The 13,978-nt window shown below is 45.2% G+C and overlaps 1 protein-coding gene across 3 annotated transcripts in view; it reads left to right on the top strand.

Annotated features, from left to right (window-relative positions):
- The window catches only part of fsip1 (fibrous sheath interacting protein 1), a 607,920-nt gene that overhangs the window by 374,243 nt on the left and 219,699 nt on the right, over positions 1-13,978 (top strand). For all 3 annotated transcript variants that reach the window (XM_068039424.1, XM_068039423.1, XM_068039425.1), the window contains one exon: positions 10,799-10,939. In XM_068039424.1, the coding sequence (XP_067895525.1) occupies positions 10,799-10,939 (141 nt within the window). The remainder of the gene's footprint in view (positions 1-10,798; positions 10,940-13,978) is intronic.

Below are 13,978 nucleotides of genomic sequence, written 5' to 3'. Positions count from 1 at the left end.
TTGGCATGTGGGAGGAAACCGGAGCACCCGGAGAAAACCCACGCAGACACAGGGAGAACTTGCAAACTCCACACAGGCAGTCCCCAGAATTGAACCCGGGTCGCTGGAGCTGTGAGGCTACAGTGCTAACCACTGTGCCACTGTGCTAGTAGCCACCTTTGGTTACTGATACCACTATGGTTCATGTTCCACTGATCCTTCCGATCTTGTTCTTCCTAAACTGCAAATATTCCAGTCCACGCACACTTGCTCATCACTTTGTTGAAATCAAAGTTCATCACAATATCTCCTATTCTAAATTGTTCTACCCCAGGGCCTCAAAACTACAACATGTTTGGCCTCCCTCAGCCTTTGCTTCCTCCTTAAAATTGGAATAAGAACATCACTGGCTGGAATTTTACCAGCCCTTCTGAGATGGGCTGGGAGGCGGGAGGGCTGGAAAAATTGTAGCGGAATGTGTCAGGAAGGAAACCTGATGTCTTCATGCCACTTGAGGATATTACAAGAGGTGGCTGGGTTGGCAGGAGGAAGTTGCGCTTCCACATGGTGGGAAGGTAATTAAGCCTGTTAAACAGGCAATTAATTCCAATTTTACAAGTGTTTGACATTTTATGAGGGGTGCATGGGAACTACAGAACTTCAGAGGCTTGCCAGCTATAACAAGGTGGAAGCTCAATGGAAGGCCAGTCATGGCTGCAGTTGGCAGCCATTGTGAGTGGTAGCGTGTCTTGGTAAGGTGGGTTATACTGGGTGCACAGTGGCAGTACCAGTTTGATGGCCAGATACACTTGGCTGGCACAGTGGATGCATTCTGGTTGTGTCCTCACTGACTTGGCATTTGTATGTGCAGAGTAAGGGTTGAGTGGGTGGCCCTTAAAAGCTAGTTCAGCTACTTGCTACAGGCCTCATTTAGTCAGGCTTTGAGACCACCACTGAGGGGAGCATCAGAGAGGGGGAAGCTGCAGCCACCTGGAGTGGGCCTTCCACACCCAGAGGGCATCAGTGGCATGAACCTGGAAGGGGGCATGGATGAGGATACAGAAGGGCATGCAACCAGCCTATTGTGCGCAGGAGGCCACCCACCAGAGAGAGGGTCTACCATCAGAGGCTCAACTTTCTGCAAATTTTGGAGCAGCAGAGTCGCCGAAGAGTGCGCCTCTCCATGAAGACAGACACTGGGCTGTACACCATGATGGAGGACAAGCTAAACCTCATGGGAAGTGGTGAGCACCCAATGCCTGTGGCACTGAAGGTCATCGTGGTGCTGAATCTTTACACCTCAGAACATCCTTGGAATGATCCTGGAGATATCTGTGGGATCCCCCAGTCTGCGGCTCATTGCTGCATCATGATGGTGACCACTGTCAAGTTCTAGAGGGCCACCAGTACGTGTGCTTTCACACCGTTCTGGACAGTCAGGCTGAGAGGGCTAGAGGATTTGGGGACAGCACTGAATTCTCCCAGGTGCAGGGTGTCATCGACTACATGCATGTGGCCATCACGGCTCCCACAGACCAAGTGCAACCACATCAACAGGAAGGGCTTCCACTTGCTCAATGTGCAACTAGTCTGCTACTGCCACAAACAGATTCTTTAGGTCTGTGCAAGGTTCCTAGGAAGCTCTTACGATGCCTACATACTACGTTGCCCGACCTTTTCAGTCCCCCTTCTCGCCTTCAAGGATGGATACTGGCTGACTAGGGTTACCCACTGAAGACATGGCTACTTATGCTCGTACAGAACCCAAGCACAGATGCAGAGAAGAGATACAACAGCTGTCAAGGGACAACTTGAATGACCATTGAGCCGTCGATAGGGCTTCTGAAATGCAGTTTAGATGCCTGGATAGATCTGGGGAAGCCCTTCAATATGCCCTTGCAAGGGTTTCGCATATCATTGTGGTGTGCCATGCTCTGCACAACCTGGCGTTACAGAGGGGAGAGGCTTTGAACAATGAGGACATCCTGGAGCCTAATGTCTCTTAGGATGAGGATATGGAGGGGGTTGCTGACCAGGTGCAACATGAAGAAGACTTCGAGGGACTACAGGCAAGGCACCTTGGAATACACACAGGGGAGGCTCGCAACATGCTAATACAGGCATGTTTTAGATGAGCCTTACTAACAGATCCATTCAATCTAATCCATCTTACCTGCCATGGTTCCTCATAGCTAAGTTGATTGACTTATGATAGAGTACAATGATGCTAGTTCCATTGACAGCTAAAATTATTCTCAACACCTTGGAGATAAAGAGTGGAATTTTAATATAACAGACCTGCTCGTTGCAGGGAATGGGAGAGGGGGGTATTGTGAGGGGGATTAGGGGGGTGGTGGTGTGGACGGGGAGTCTGGCCGGCAGGAACCAGTTTGTCAGAAAAGAGGGCTTTGCCATGGGTCTTTAACTCAGCATTAGCATCCCACTTCTGGGTTTCCCAAACAATCACAGTGTGTGGGCATGATGATGACAAGCAGAAGGATTTCTAGTCATAGGGACACTGACAGGGTCAGAGTGGCTGAATTCTACATTGCTTCCTGAGGCTTCAGCAACCACAGGATTGGAAAGGAAATGTGGGAAGGCTGCTCTGCCCCGCATCCCCCCAGTTCTCTGACTGTTCCTGCTTTTGCTGGAGCTGCTCCTCTTGTTCCTCATCTGAGATCCAAGATAGAACTGCAGAAGCAGTGAAGGCTGACAGCAGGGAAGTGCAGATAGGTGAAATGACTTCCAAAAACTTGGAAATCACCTGTGAGGCAGTGACAGCACACTGTCAGAACAAGTGCTGTGAGCACAAGCCTTTTACATTGGTAGCCTGGCATCTATGTAGTTTCACTATTTAAAGGCTTTCAAGCCTGTCAGTTTCATGGATGAATGATTCTCAGCTGCGTTCTCACCTTTTTGACCCTGGCAAATTGTACAGACCTCAGGAAACCTGTTTGCTGGTTGTTAAAGCCAGAATTCAGGGTTAAAGACTCAATTAATTGATTATTTAAATATTTAAATGATTGAACTAACAGCCCCACAAGGATTTCCCGCTCACCTCGGAATGTGGCCCTGTGAAATCCAGAGGTAGGCGGGATCATGTTGGGTTTGCTACCTGCTGGCATTTTTCAAGGATTTAGCCCCCTGCCCCTACCCAAATCCACCCCACATTGGCATTTAAAATTCTTCCCAAAAATACAGCCAGTAAAAGACATTGTGTATTGCTGTGGTGGTATGGCCTGGGGATGTAGAGGAAATTGAACGTAACAGTTTCAATGGCAGGCTGGCATTATTTCATCACTTGTTTAGTTCTATTCTGATGGACTTGCGACTGGCTTATATATAGTTTACATTTGTTGTTGGCTGTATGCAGTATTAGAACTGAGAGATACTGATAAGTGCACAGATGCCTTCCATTATAATCATGACAATTATCTAATTACATGTTTCCCTTCGACAACTTGGCAGGCTGCTTAGTTTAAGAATATAAGAACTAGGAGCAGGAGTAGGCAATTCAGCCCCTCGAGCCTGCTCCGCCATTCAGTATGATCATAGCTGATCTCATCTTGGCCTCAACTCCACTTTCCTGCCCATTCTCCATAACCCTTCAATCCATTACTAATTAAAAATCTGTCTATCTCCTCCTTAAATTTACTCAATGTCCTGGCATCCACCGCACTCTGGGTTAGTGAATTCTACAGACTCATGACCCTTTGAGAGAAGTAATTTCTCCTCATCTCTGTTTAAAATCTACTACCCCTTATCCTAAAACTATGACCTTTCATTCTAGATTGCCCACCAGAGGAAACATCCTCACTACATCTACTTTGTCAATCCCCTTAATCATCTTATATACCTCAATTAGATCTCCTCTCATTCTTCTAAACTCTAGAGAGTAAAAGCCTAAACTGCTCAACCTCTCTTCATAAGACAAACCCCTCATTTCTGGAATCAATCCAGTGAACCTCCTCTGAACTGCCTCCAATGCAACTACATCCCTCCTCAAGTATGGGGACCAAAACTGTATGCAGTGCTCCAGGTGCGGTCTCACTAATGCCTTGTACAGTTGCAACAACACTTCCCTACTTTTATATTCTATTCCTTTAGCAATAAATGCCAAAATTCCATTTTCCTTCCTTATTACCTACTGTACCCGCATGCTATTTTTCTGCGATTCATGCACGAGGACACCCAGATCTCTCTGCACCGAAGCATTCTGAAGTTTCTCTCCATTTAGATAATTTGCCTTTCTATTCTTCCAACCAAAATGGATAACCTCACACTTATCCACGTTAAACTCCATCTGCCATATTTTGGCCCATTCACCCAACCTATTATATCCATTTGTAAATATCTTATTTCTTTATTGCAACTTACCATCCCACCTATTTTAGTGTCATCTGCAAATTTGGCTATAGTACCTTCTATCCCTGCATCCAAGTCATTAATATAGATTGTAAATAGTTGGAGCCCGAGGACCGAACCCTGTGGCACCCCACTAGTTACATCTTGCCAACCAGAAAAGGACCCATTTATCCAGACTCTCTGTTTTCTGTTGGTTAGCCAATCCTCTATCCAAGCTAATAAATTGCCCCTAACCCCATGTGATCTTACCATGTGCATTAACCTTTTGTGCGGCACCTTATCAAATGCCTTCTGGAAGTCCGGATATACTACTTCTACAGGATTCCCATTATCCACTTTACCTGTTACATCTTCGAAGAACTCTAGCAAATTAGTCAAACACGATTTACCCTTCATAAAACCATGCTGACTCTGATGGATTGTGTTTTGACTTTCTAAATATTTACCATTTTTCCAATCCACTGGAACCTTACCCGCATCCAAGGAATTTTGGAATTAAATAACCAATGGATCCACTATCTCCGCTGCCACTTCCTTTAAGACCCTAGGATGTAGGCCATCAGGCCCTGGGGACTTGTCTGCCTTTAATCCCAATAGTTTGCTCAGTACTTTTTCCCTAGTGATGATTGTTCTGAGTACCTCCCTTTCTATAACCTCTGCATTACCTCTTACTATTGGGAGGGTACTAGTGTCATCCACCATGAAAACTGAGGCAAAATACTGATTTAGTGTCTCCGCCATTTCTGTGTTCCCCACTATTAACTCCCCAGTCACATCCTCCAAGGGACCAACATTCACTTTACCTACTCTCTTCCCTTTTATATACATGTTCATATTATATATGCATACTCTCAAGATCACTGGAATACATGTTTATCCATCATAAATAATGCTTGGATTTACATCGTGATCAAATTGAAACATCTGGGAGCAAAGAGTTACTTTGAAGTTCAGTGACTGTTATGTATGACTTATATTGTCTCTATCCAGCTTTCTCTTTAATGTATTAATGTATTTGTAGGCACTATGGTGCAAAAATTAGTCATGATTTAAAAAAAAAATGATAACCCCTTATTGAAAGCTCTAGTGTAAATTATTATATATGTAAATAATACAAGAGCACATATCTACCATTGTTTTCCCCAAGGATACCTTAAAGAAGGTACATTTGAATCTGAATGATTCTGAAAAAGTTGAACTATATGTTTTGTTCTTTGCAAAGCCAACATGCATTTCTACAAATAAATCCTCTGAAAATGTTGTGTCAGAAGGGATGAACTAACTACAATTATGGATTGGACAAAATTATCTTTTATTTAGCAGTGGGGCACCAAATAATGAGACTCCATGCAGGTGTGCTGTGGGAAATTGTTACAAACGTAACTTTTTTTTATATAGATTTTTCCTGAAGATTATTTTTGGCTGCATCCAGTTGTAAGATTGGTCTAAATTGCACATCAGTTAAGCATAGTTAAAGGACATCTCGCCATCAGGCTCTGTGCTGAAAAAGGTTTTAAAATATTTGTATTTAACATAGGAATTTACCCTGCTTGGCATTTTTTTAAAGATAGTTTTGTCTAAAATGTATATCCTGAGATTACTGGGGGAGGCGGTGACGTAGTGGTATTGTCACTGAACTAATAACCCAGAGACCCAGGGTATTCCTCAGGGAACATCCATTCAAATTCCACCATGGCATAAGGTGGAATTTGAATTCAATTAATTAAAAAAATCTGGAATTAAATGAGGGCCGTGAAACATTGTCGACTATCGCAAAAACCCATCTGGTTCACTAAAGTCCTTTAGGGAAGGAAATCTGCCATCCTTACCTGGTCTGGCCTACACGTGACTCCAGACCCACAACAATGTGGTTGACTTTTAAATGCCCTCTGAAATGGCCTAGCAGGCCACTCAGTTGTACCTAACCACTTAAAAAAAAAGTCAATAAGGAATGAAACTAGACAGACCACACGGTATCAACCTAGGCACTGGCAATGACAACAGCTAATCAGCCCCGTTGACCCTGCAAAGTCCTCCTTATTAACATCTGGGGGCTTGTGCCAGTTGGGAGAGCTGTCCCACAGACTAGTCAAGCAACAGCCTGACATAGTCATACTCACCAAATCATACCTTACAGACAATGTCCCAGACGCGACCATCACCATCCCCAGTATGTCCTGTCCCACCGGCAGGACAGACCCACTAGAGGTGGTGGCACAGTGGTATACAGTCAGGAGGGAGTTGCCCTGGGAGTCCTCGACATTGACTCTGGACCCCATGAAGTCTCATGGCATCAGGTCAAACATGGGCAAGGAAACCCCCTGCTGATTACCACCTACAGCCCCCCCCTCAGCTGATTAATCAATATTCCTCCATGTTGAACACCACTTGGGGGAAGCACTGAGGATGGCAAGGGCACAAAATGCACTCTGGGCGGGGGACTTCAATGTCCATCATCAAGAGTGGTTCGGTAGCACCACTACTGACCTAGATGGCCGAGTCCTAAAGGGCGTAGCTGCTAGACTGGGTCTGCGGCAGGTGGTGAGGGAACCAACAAGAGGGAAAAACATACTTGGCCTCATCCTCACCAATCTGCCTGCTGCAGATGCACCTGTCCATGACAGTATTGGTCGGAGTGACCACCCAACAGTCCTTGTGGAGACCCTCCATCGTGTTGTGTGGCACTACCACTGTGCTAAATGGGATAGATTTCAAACCAATCTAGCAGTGCAAAACTGGGAATCCATGAGGCCCTGTGGACCATCAGCAGCAGCAGAATTGTACTCCACCACAAATTGTCCAGGTATGTCGTGTACACAAAAGGCAGGACAAATCCAACCCGGCCAATTACCGCCCCATCAGTCTACTCTCGATCGTCAGTATAGTGGTGTCATTGACAGAGCTATCAATTGGCACTTGCTTAGTAATAACCTGCTCACTAACATTCAGTTTGGGTTCCACCAGGGCCACTCAGCTCCTGACCTCATTACAGTCTTTGGTTCAAATATGGACAAAAGAGCAGAACTCAGGAGGTGAGGTGAGAGTGACTGCCATTCACAATTCACAACTCCTCAGATACTAAAGCAGTCCATGTAGAAATGCAGAAAGACCTGGACAATATCCAGGCTTGGGCTGATAAGTGGCAAGTAACATTCGCGCCACACAAGTGCCAGGCAATGACCATCTTCAACAAGAGAGAATCTAACCGTCTCCCCTTGACATTCACTGGCATTACCATCGCTGAATCCCCCACTATCATTACCCTGGGGGTTACCATTGACCAGAAACTGAACTGGAGTAGCCATATAAAAACCGTGGCAACAACAGCAGGTCGGGGACTAGGAATCCTGCGGCGAGTAGCTCACCTCATGACTCCCCAAAGCCTGTCCACCATCTACAAGGCATAAGTCAGGAGAGTGATGGTACTCTACTTGCCTGGATGGGTGCAGCTCCAACAGGGCGGCACAGTGGCGTAGTGGTTCGCACCGCAGCCTCACAGTTCCAGCAGCCCAGATTCAATTCTGGGTACTGCCTGTGTGGAGTTTGCAAGTTCTCCCTGTGTCTGCGTGGGTTTTCTCCGGGTGCTCTGGTTTCCTCCCACATGCCAAAGACTTGCTGGTTGATAGGTTAATTGACCATTATAAATTGCCCCTAGTATAGGTAGGTGGTAGGGAAATATAGGGACAGGTGGGGATGTGGTAGGAATTTGGAATTAGTGTAGGATTAGTATAAATGGGTGGTTGATGGTTGGCACAGACTCGGTGGGCCGAAGGGCCTGTTTCAGTGCTGTATCACTAAAACTAAAACACTCAAGAAGCTCAACACCATCCAGGACAAAGGAGCCGCTTGATTGGCACCCTATCTACAAACATTCACTCCCTCCACCACCGACACACAGTGGCAGCAGTGTGTACCATCTACAAACTGCACTGCAGCAACTCACCAAGGCTACTCCAGGCAACCCCTTCCAAACCTGTGGCCTCAATCACCTAGAAGGACAAGGGCAGCTAATGTGTGGGAATACCACCACCTGCAAGTTCCCCTCCAAGCCACACACCATCCTGACTTGGAAGTATATCGCCGTTCCTTCACTGTCGTTGGGTCAATTCCTGGAACTCCCTTCCTATTCGCCCACATGGACTGCAGTAGTTCAAGAAGGCAGCTCACCACCAACTTCTCATGGGTAATTAGGGATGGGCAATAAATGCTGCCCCAGCCAGCATGCTCACATCCCATGAAACGAATGAAAATATTGGAAACATCTTCAAGCAGTGAGGAATCTGAATTAATATCAGTGATTTTAAAGACAGTCTAAACTGTCTTAATCTTTTCAATCTCAATTCCATCAGACCGTCTGACTTAGCAACTCCTGATGATATTATCAGAATTCAATGACATTGAAATCATACTGCAATATTAGCAACAGATACATTAACCGCTTTAAATAAATATGTTAACTTCTTTGTTAAAAGAAAGAACAAATAAATTTAGTAGCCGTTTACTATCGGGGATAGGTGGAAATGTGGAGTAATTAATTCAGCCATGAACTTATTGAATGGCGGAGTAGGCTCAAGGGGCCAAATGGCCTACTCCTGCTCCTAATTCGTATGTTCGTATGTACCTGGCATATCTTGAAGAAAGAATTCCATTAAATATAGACTTGTGACAGATCTTATTACAATTGTGATTATTTTGAAATGTCAACCAACTTTGTTAATATTGTTATGACCAGGTAAGAAAGGGGTCTAGGGGTCCCTCTTGGCCTTCACTTAGTCTTACCATAACGAGGTTTAATTTTTAAACACACTCAGGCGGACGGGAGGAAGTCCCACCTCATTGAGCTGCTGGGAGCGGTGGCCACTGCTGGGACTGCAGCCCAGCTGAGGACATCAAGCCAGGAGTCCGGGTAAGTTGGGGTTTGCCTCGCCAGGCTAACCGGTTGCGCCCCGGCGAGGCAAGGATTGTCATTTTGGGGGAAGTGGGTGGTTGGGGAAGTGGGGGCGGCACTCAATCGGGCACCATGTGCCCGTTTGTCCGGGGCTCCCCCCGCTCCGGTGCGCTGAAAGGCTGCCAGGTTTCAGTGGGCAGCCTTTCATGTCTTCTGGATGCCCACTTGCCACGGGTAAAATCCCCGTGGTGATAGGCGAAGGCCGTTAAATGGCCACTTAAGAGCCATGATTGGCCTGGGACGGGTGTCCCATTTGTCACCCCCCACCCCGGCCCACGTAATGTGAGGCGGGGGCGGGTCGGGAAGGCCTCCCGGAACCTCCCACTCAATTTTACGCCATTCACCTCCCCCCCTCCCGGCCACCATCCGGCTCGCTGGGGTGGCGTAAAATTCCGGCCACTGTTTTTAGCTCCCCCTTGGTGAATCCTTGTTCACTGCTTTCCAATTATAAGGCAAAGAAACCAGCCAAACAGGTTTCCTTAGGTTTAAAGAGCAAAGGTTGAAATTTATTCAACTTAAACTCTAATTTGGTTAACGCTTATGGATACACGACGAGCCCACGCTAGCATGCATACGCGATACACACATGCAGATAGAGACAGAAAGGAGCAGAAGAAATAAAGTGGAAAAGTTTGAGGCAATATCTGAAGATGGTTTTGGTTACTGTTCATCGAGCTCGCTGTAGAGTCATTGATTGTAGGTAGGTCTTGCTTTTCGTTGGGACCCAGTATTCCTCTTAAACCTTGTTCGATGTCGGAGACCTTTCTCTCTTGAGGTTCACGTGAGAAAGAGATGGGAGCAGACAGGAGAGGTCTTCTCAGTCCAGGAGCAAACAGTCTTTCAGAGTTCAAACTCTCTGTGGTGGATTGTATCACCTTCGCAATCTCTGGAATGCTTTTCCTTACACCTTCAATGTCTGTGATCAAAATCTATTGTGGGTTAAGTGGACCAGGGAATAGCCTTTTGTCTCCGCAAGCACTGTCTATTAGTATGCAAATATCCTTCCAATCAGGTGTCTGGTGATTTTTTTTAACAAGTCCTTTCTTCACTCCAGCAACAGTTTAAAATCAATGCTCATATGACAAAATTAATATGCCTCATTCTCGGAGCTGCATGACAATATTTTGGCATAAATTGCATCCCAGTATCATCCTACATATTACTACCTTAATACAATTCACTGTACCATCACTGCTTAGATTTGCAGTAAGTGACGTTCTGATTGAAGATTAGTGTTTCATTGGCTCCACTGCAATTTGAAAAAACAGCACACTGCCCAGAAATCCATGTCTTAGGTGAAACTGATGTTGTGGTGATAAAGTTAACGGAACATTGTTTAATGTGCTTCACGCTGTATAACAACGTATAATATATAATAAGTTAACATTACGCCAATTCAAAAAAAAGACAAGTATGAAACTTATTGTAGGTTAGACTCACAAATCTTCTAAATATCATCTTAATTACATTGTAGTTCTAAATGTTTTAATCACTACTTATTTTCAGGGCTCTGTGAATACTCGTGCAGAGATTGGGCCAGGTGAAGAGGTCCTCGTACAACTACGGGATGAACGGGAGAATCACTTGCGAATGGAAGAGATAGAACAACAGCTGAAAAGCCTGGAGATAGCCTTCAGCGAGCCTGCTGTAAGTAAAGATACACATGGAAAACTTTGTAACTGAAAATGTTTGAAGGAATGGGCGGGGGAGAGGTAGAGATAATGAGCTGAGGCTGAAACGCTTGCTTTTCTTTGAGCAAATTATTCATCTTCCTTTATATTTTCAATTGCTCTTCATTTTATCAATGCAACACTTAACCTTGATCTAAACGGATAAATCAAATTGACCAACATTTTGTGAAATTTTAGGCTTTATTGGTGCACATTTCATAGTTTATCAACATTCTCTTCATCTTGTAAAGGAGTACTCCCCTTAGAAACCACCCTGGGCCTCTGCAAAGGTCTTGGTAATCCAAATAAAGTTTGATTTTACTTGCTTTGTGGACTTCAGTTGCATACATCATGCAGTCTTTACTAACTTTCCAATAAACTTGTGGTTGGAGGAAGGCCCATTATAGCCAATACAAGAATTTAAACAGCTTTAAGATGAAGCCCCGTTCAGAAGACCTACCTTTTGTCCCCCATGAATTTGAAATACTGAAGTTCACTGTATTTTTGATTTGCTTTTCAAAATGGAATGAATGAAAACTTCAGCACCATGCTTTACTGCCATCTTTTCTCCATTACGATAAAAAAGTACCTAATTAGACAGTAATTCACCGAGCATGACTATGGAAACTAACCACAAAGTGTGACTTCATGAAAAGTTCAAATGGCTTAATTGGGGGGCAGGCGGTTGTGGGTAGGTGGAAATTTTGATATTTTATAGTAAATTAGGAAAGGATGGTATCTCTGAAACTTTAGAATCAATTTAGTTGAAGGTTACAGAATTTCATTGTAAAATTACTCCATAAAGTCTGACGCCAGGAATGAAAACATTATTGCTTGAAAGTCTATGAAAATAATCTCTACACAATACATTGCTTTTGTTCCATATCCGAAAGATACTGTTGAATTGCAATGAACATCTGAATTTCTGCTTTAAAAAGATATATGCTTGCAGATGACTGTATAATTTCTTAAATAACATGATTTTGGATAAATTCAGAACATAAGTAATGTCCATTAGTACATACAAACATATGAATTAGGAGCAGGAGTAGGCCACTCGGCCCTTCGAGCCTGCTCCGCCATTCAGTAAGTTCATGAATGAACTGATTACTCCACATTTCCACCTATGCCCGATAACCTTCCACCCCCTTGCCTATCAAGTATCTTCGCACAAAAAAATTATTCTTTCAGTTAAGAAACCAGAATTCAGCATTTCAATGTTCAAGTGTTTTAAGCACAACTTGTAAAATTTTTCAGAGCAATTGAAGCTGGAATCATAAGAACATGGATTAATAGAACTTTCAGTGATAAGAACTTGCATTTGTTTGGCAACTTTCTAAGCTTAGAATATGCCAAAGTGCTTCACAGTCATTGAAGTACTTTTTGAAGTGCAGTCAATATTGTAATTTAGGGAAATGCGGGAGCCAAATAGCATACAAATAGCAATGAGATAAGTGACCAATCAAATTGTTTTAGTATTTTTATTTGAGGGATAAATGTTGTCCTGGACCTCTGGTGTCCCCCAAAGATCTATCCTTGGCCCCCTCCTATTTCTTGTCTGCATGCTGCCCTTCAGCAACATCATCTGAAAGCAGTGTTAGTTTTCACATGTATGCTGATGACACTCAGTTCTACCTCACCACCACTTCTCTTGACTCCTGCATTGTTGCTAAACTATCAGACTGACATCCAGTACTAGATGAGCGGGAATTTCCTCCAGTTAAATATTGGAAAGACTAAAGCCTTTGTTTTCGGTCCCCGCTCCAAACCCTAGCTACCGACTCCATTCCTCTCCCTGACAACAGTCTGAGATTAAGCCAATCTGATTGCAACCTTGGCATCACAATTGACCCCGAGATGAGCTTCCAATTTCATATTCGTGCCATCACTAAGACTGTCTATTTCCACCTCTGTAACATTGCCCCACTTCACAGCTTCTCAGCCCATCTGCTGCTGAAATCCTCATTCATGCCTTCGTTACCTCTAATTCTGGCCTCTTGTACATCCCTGATTTTAATCACTGTGCCATTGCTGGTTGTGCCTTCAGTTGCCTAGGCCCTATGCCTCTCCGCCTCTCCACCTTGCTTTCCTCCTTTAAGACACGGCTTAAAACCAACCTCTTTGACCAAACTTTTGGTCACTTGACCTAATGACTGAAATTTTACACCCTTCACCCCCCCACCCCACCCCCACCCCCAGGAGAAGGCTGGAGGCGGGTTAGGAAATAAAATTGGGTGGGAGGCTGGGGTGCTGTTCCCGTCGCCTACTCTCCCCCGCTGCAATTTTACCAGTGGCGGGAGAGGTGGCAAACGACCTGCCCATCCCAGGCCAATTAAGGCCCTTAAGTGGCTAATTGCCACTTAAGGTCTTTCTCCCAGCACTGCTAGTATCGGCGGCCAGGCACCTCGCCACCTGGAGTGGCTGCCCAGTTAAACCTGCTGGCCTCCTTGAGGGCTGAGGGGGCCCTCCTGATTGGGCACGCTGTGCCCCATGGAGAGCCCCACTGCAGCATAAGCTGCCCTTGCTGGACCACCTTCCCCCGTCCTCTCGAGTGACCCCCACAGTCCTCTCTGGGGCCCAGCCGATTGTCCCCAGTGAGGCCCCACCCATTTACCTCTATTTTGGGGCCTCTGCCGTCTTGCCGGTTCTGGCGAGATGCAATCACTGCAGTGGCCACCACTCCCAGTGGTGCTGTTGGGACTGAGGAGCTGACAGCCTGCTGATTGGCCGGCAGCTCAGAAGCGGAACTTCCTGCCTCAGGGGCGGAAGGCTTGACCTCTTCCAATTAAGGGTATGGGCCACGCACAATCGCTACGTGGCTTCCAGGCCTGGCAGAGACGGGCTCGTCCCTGATATTTTTGCCAGTTGGGAGGGGCCTTCGCCACAAGGTAAAATTCTGGCCAATATCTCCTTTTGTGGCTCGGTGTCATACTTTGTTTTATAATGCTCCTGGTATGTTTTATTACATTAAAGATGCTATATAAATGTAAGTTGTTGGACACTGGGAGAACGTCCC

Source organism: Heterodontus francisci, chromosome 9, assembly GCF_036365525.1.
Source record: "Heterodontus francisci isolate sHetFra1 chromosome 9, sHetFra1.hap1, whole genome shotgun sequence".
Taxonomy (NCBI): Eukaryota; Metazoa; Chordata; class Chondrichthyes; order Heterodontiformes; family Heterodontidae; genus Heterodontus; species Heterodontus francisci.
The sequence above is the reverse complement of the archived record's forward strand: the minus strand, read 5'-3'. Positions and strand labels throughout refer to the sequence as shown.